Raw genomic sequence first — 5,201 nt, forward strand, 5'->3', positions numbered from 1 at the left:
GTTACACCATCAGTTGAAACATCAAGCATGTTTCTGGATAATGAGTAGGACCGGTCTAGATGTACAGAATTTTTTTTTACAGAACTCTTACAGATAACACACGTTGACGGGGTGGGTGGTCTATTTTTTGGAATAAAATATTCACTTGGGGCCCACTTCCATGTGAGATTTCTGGGAAATTTCTGGCAATAGTTGGTCTGTACACTTGGATTTTTCCTAATGAGTAAGGGCCACTCTACATCATCACTTCCCACTTCTGCACCTGGATTGTTGTTGGATGGTTACGTGTCGAAACCAGTGAATTGTCTTCTTCAAACGTCCGTATTTTAGATTCGCGTTCACATTTTTTTCATATTGAGTAAGCTAAATCGAACAAATATTGCACTTTGCACGGTGTGAGAGCGATCAATAGTTTTGTGCACGGGAAAGTACTCTCCTGCACTGAAAAAAGTGACGAAAACTTTATGCACTTTAGCTTTTGACCTTTGTCCTTGATTGGAAGATTTTCACATCTTTAGTATGGGGTATAATGGATTTTAGGAAGAACTGGATAATGCTATCCCTGTATTAGATAAGATTAGTTATTAAACCAATTAAAGCAATAGGAAAACCTGTATATTTCCAACTTATAGGTCAGAGTCGTGTAACTTTTCACACTTTGGCTGAAACATTTTCATTACAATGAAGCACTTATTCAGAATTCTCCCTCTTGATTTACTCTAGGAGCCCATCTGATTGTAAAGACGGAATTGAATTGCCTAGAAAATGAATTCTAGAGAATTGAATTACCTAAAATTGGTTTTCTGAGAATTGTAAATTATTGTGTTTGATTGGTATAATTTTCCACGTGAAAAATGTTGAAATCAAAGTGTTTTTTGGTGTTCGTTTGGTTTTGTTTTACATGAAAATTGTCAATTAAATGGATAGATTTTATAGGTATTGGGGATTAAATTTATTTCTATTGTCAACACACAAAAAAAAAAAAAATTCAAAAAAATCATTCGTTGTTCGTTTGGCTTTGTTTTAGATGAAAATTACCATTTAAAGGGAAATTTTTTTACAATAATTCTTAGAATTTGTAAAAAAAAAAAAAAAAAAAAGAAAAAAAAAAAGGAAAAAAAAGAAAAAGAAAAAGAAAAAGCACACACCATATATGGTGGGAATTGGTTTTCCTTAAAAACCAAGAAAAGTCCAAACTTCAAAATAGCCAAGAATTCAAATTCCATAGAAAAAAAATGTATCAAACACCTAAAGTTAGAAAATCCAATTCCAATTTCATTTCCACCCTAATGTGTACTCAAGTTCAAAATTTGATACATTATATTGGACAATATTTAGGTTCGCCTCAATTCGTCATTGGCAGTTGGGGGTGCTAGGTTGACATAGCTCGTCCTTGGAAGTTGATACCTTAACCCCAATTTGTCCTTGGAAGTTGATACATATAATTAACTGACCACAATTGAGGTGCTAGTTGGTTAGACAGGAGATTGAAATATTTGAGTTAATTCTAAGTGAGGCATCTTCTTGATAAGTCTTAACTCTTAAGTGTGTTTTAAACCAAGCCCGATCCTTAGATATCCTTCTCACCATCTTTTAACTTGTTAAGAGTTTTTGTGTAGGAAATGTGAAAATTTGGTTTAGATCAATCAAATTGATAAAATAATTGAGTTACTCGAGCGACTCAATTTGACTAAATGTCAAGTTATTTGAGAATAAGTTCAACCAACTCTATTAAATAGTCAAATTATGTCTATTTGGGATGTTAACATTTGTCATTTATGACTAGGGTTAAATTTGTCTTCTAGAATTGTAATAGCAGACCTAAAAGAACACGTTAGAAAATGTCGATCTAAAATTAATAGGGTTTTCAATTTTGGGAAAATTGCAGAGGGTCCCAAACCTTTCATTTGGGTGTATTTAAAGATGGGTATTGGTGGATTTGCTTGAATTGAATGATTGTTTTCTTGATTTCAATGAGTATTTTCTTACATGATTTGTTTGAATCGACTGGGTTTGGTTTGTTATTTTGCGGGGTGGGGGTGGCGTGGTGGGTTTGGATAAGATGCAGTTCAATTTTATTTAATTATTTAATTATAGAAATATAAAATTTTCATTTTACCCATCATTTAATTTGTCAATTTGAATCAAACATTTAATTTAAGGGTTGACTAACGGATGAGTGGATGAAATCTTTCAAATGGACTCAAGCTGCAGTAAAAGTTAAAGGTATGGCACGTGGCCACAAACATAAAAGGTTAAAGTATATTCTACAGTAAAATAAAAGGATTGGGACCTCCGCTACAATTTTCAACCTTCATGACCGAGCCCTTGTTTGGCTCCCATTATTTGGAGTTATAATATGGGGAATAGTGTTTTTTTTTTTTTTTTTAAATTGGATAGTTGTGAAAGAATGAAATTTTTTTGATTTTTCTGTAATATTATTTTATTGAAGATTGTGATGTTGAAAATAGGAAAGAGAAAAATTTTAATTAAATTGAAAATTTTAAAAGTAGACAATGAGAGGTTGAATCAAAACTCGAATTACATGACGTGTCCCGGAGGTAGGGTCGGGCTCCACCCTGCGAAATTGCACCACTAATTCATCAAAGGACATTTCATTAATGAGGAATGGGTCCCAACTTGGTGGCTTCCCAAAGTTTAAAATAGTTTCATTTGCTTCACGTGATTTTTCAGTAATTTCAAATAGGCATTATAATGATGTGACTAATTTTCCATTATTTATAAAAAAAATTATTATATTTCAATTGGTCATTTTGATTCTTGTTTCCTACATTTCTCACATATATACGAATGATCATCTTCTGCATTTGAAGACTTCGAGTCGAGTAAGACATAAAGAATGGTGACAAATGAAGCTAATAAACTTAACTGAAGAGTACATAAATGTCATTATGACTCATTTATCGTTACATTTATTAAAAGATTGTTTAAAATTGAAATGAAAATAGAAGTGAACAACCATTGTAAACTTACTAGCAAAATTACAGTTACTGTTTATCCAGATTAGAACTATGTGCAAATCAATCAAAAGTTGACACTCGACGTAAATTTGGTAAAAATCCAAAATGAAAATCAGTTGGATTGTGGAGCTAGCAAGCATTCTTTGCTTCTAACATGTTGCCTGTGTCAATTGATGAACTTCTTGTATGTATCTTTGCCTGAATACTTGGGAGGAATATAAACTAGATAGAGGCTAACGAGCAATTTCGGATTTCGTTGAGTAACCTAATTGTTGTTGCTCTATCTCCCAACTCAGCTTCGACGCAACTCCATTATGCTTGGGAATGTAATCCTGTTCGTACACCATATAAAATAATCTTCATTATTACACTTAATAGTTATTAAGTCCCAATTTGATTTAGTTAAAAATAAGATTTTTATTCGATTTTACCAAAAGTTGATGAGACACATGGTTGAAAAGTTGATAAAAAATATGACTCTCACGAAACGTGGTTAAAAGTGAACCTTAAAAAATAAATTTTGATAAAAGTTAATGAAATTTGTAGTTATAAAATTGAAATTCTTGCGAAATGTATTTGTAATTAAAATTAATTATTAATTTTAATTTAGATTTAAATTTAGATATACATGAGCTTAACTCACCCTAACATTGAATATCTGTCAAGTCGCTAGTCGTGGCACGTGGGGGAGATGGGGCAGGGGGGAAGTGTACTTGGATGGTGGTGTACCTCAAGCTTGGACATAAGTTCATGGGCAGTTGGGGCAGAAACAATTATATGACGGGCAGATGGTGTAATAAAACCTTCATCAACAGCTTTGTCTATAAAAGACAGAAGTGAGTTGTAGTACCCATCTACATTGAGCAGACCTACCTGTAAATGGTACAAACAAATATTCAAATCCCTTTCTATTCTTATATAGAAATTGTACGAGTTCCGTGTAAAAGAGAAGTGCGAAAGATGTTTGTTTATTGTCTTGTCCGATTTAACGTATCGAATACGATCCAATTACGAACCGGTTTATCGTGAATTCCGAGTTGAGCCCAAGTGATGACTTCTAGGAGTTCCTCCAATGTACCATAGCCACCTGGGAGTCATACAACATTAATTTTCCCACAGTAACTGATAAGAAAGGTTTTGCTTTGCTTTTTCCATGATGGCTAACATGTCAAATCCACTTTGACATATTTTAGTTAAAGCAACTAGGGACAATTGTAACAAATTCTTAAATTAATTATTTCCATATGCAATTTAATTAATAATACAAAATTAAAAATTAGAAAATAATTACCTGGCAAGGCTATGAATGCATCAGCTTGCTTAGCCATTTCTGCCTTCCTTTGGTGCATACCAGATACTGCTTTCACTTCTCCAACAGGTTCTCCTGTGATCTGAATTCATAATTATGGGTTATTTAATTAATTATCTCTAAGATTTTCGGGAATCAGTGAAATGGAAACACTCAATTAACTTGAAAAATAAGTCTTTCTACTCCCGTTAGATTTTCCAATATTGAGAATTAAGAGAGACGTACTCAGAGTTCGGGATATATGCCAAAGAGGACAAGACAAATTCTATGAAGAAAGCTCAACATCAAGTCATATGGTACATATTCACACGAACCTGACCACATCAATGTGCATTATTGATAGTAATATTTTCATAAAGAAAAGAAACAAATTCAATTACCTCTCTGGGCATCAGAGTTCTGGGAATCACCCTGTAAAAATTATTACAAAAATAAATTAAACTGAAATATATGCTTGAAATTAATTAAAACATAGACAAAAATATATATATAAAAAATGAGTACCCTAACACGTGGCGACCACCATTATATACAGATTGGGAGATAAGACCCATTAATCCAACACTTCCACCTCCATAAACCAAGTCGATGTTCCTCTCAACCTGTCAATTATTATTTTATTAATTAATAAGCATTTTTTGCATTAACACGCAATACTATTTCAATGAGAAAAATATATTATAATTGAGGGACTAAATTAAGAAACATTTCACGTTAATCTTGCTGATCTAAACAATAATCTTGTTTCTTAATTATTCCTATATTTTAGTCCAATTATTTCAAATAAATAAACAAAAAGATATCTGGTTTTTATTATACCGTTCTACCGTTCCCATGATCAACCTTTATCCCATAAAATTCTAGTGAATTATCCATTACAAAAATCCTAATTCTGTAGGTTTCTGCAAAAA

The 5,201-nt window shown here is 32.4% G+C and overlaps 2 protein-coding genes across 3 annotated transcripts in view; one reads left to right on the top strand and one right to left on the bottom strand.

Annotated features, from left to right (window-relative positions):
* The window catches only part of LOC111378938 (endoglucanase 10-like), a 6,514-nt gene extending 5,926 nt beyond the window's left edge, over positions 1-588 (top strand). Inside the window, exon 6 of the mRNA XM_023002230.1 lies at positions 541-588. Within this exon, the coding sequence (XP_022857998.1) occupies positions 541-588 (48 nt within the window). The remainder of the gene's footprint in view (positions 1-540) is intronic.
* A 2,292-nt stretch (positions 589-2,880) lies between these two features.
* On the bottom strand, positions 2,881-4,927 carry LOC111378946 (cytokinin riboside 5'-monophosphate phosphoribohydrolase LOG1-like). Of its 2 annotated transcripts, none has more exons than XM_023002245.1 (6): positions 4,795-4,927; positions 4,671-4,701; positions 4,273-4,372; positions 3,998-4,068; positions 3,625-3,854; positions 2,881-3,313 (listed from the first exon to the last, which is right to left on the bottom strand). In XM_023002245.1, exons 1-5 carry the CDS (start codon positions 4,842-4,844, stop codon positions 3,651-3,653), a joined length of 456 nt encoding a protein of 151 aa, XP_022858013.1. In that variant the 5' UTR covers positions 4,845-4,927; the 3' UTR covers positions 2,881-3,313; positions 3,625-3,650. The 2 variants fall into 2 exon arrangements, with proteins under 2 accessions (XP_022858013.1, XP_022858012.1); XM_023002244.1 differs by having other exon boundaries at positions 3,711-3,854; positions 4,795-4,925.
* Between the last annotated feature and the right edge of the window lie 274 nt (positions 4,928-5,201).

Source organism: Olea europaea, unplaced genomic scaffold, assembly GCF_002742605.1.
Source record: "Olea europaea var. sylvestris unplaced genomic scaffold, O_europaea_v1 scaffold1904, whole genome shotgun sequence".
NCBI classification, from domain to species: domain Eukaryota; kingdom Viridiplantae; phylum Streptophyta; class Magnoliopsida; order Lamiales; family Oleaceae; genus Olea; species Olea europaea.

Bases quoted from the DNA above. Each gene is read 5' to 3' on its own strand.
- LOC111378946 (XM_023002244.1), bottom strand. From the start codon at position 4,844: ATGGGTCTTATCTCCCAATCTGTATATAATGGTGGTCGCCACGTGTTA. The intron at 4,373-4,670 runs GTAATTGAATTT...TTATGAATTCAG, and splicing joins GAACTCTGATGCCCAGAGAG to ATCACAGGAGAACCTGTTGG. The intron at 3,314-3,710 runs GTACACCACCAT...GTGTACGAACAG, and splicing joins AACTTATGTCCAAGCTTGAG to GATTACATTCCCAAGCATAA.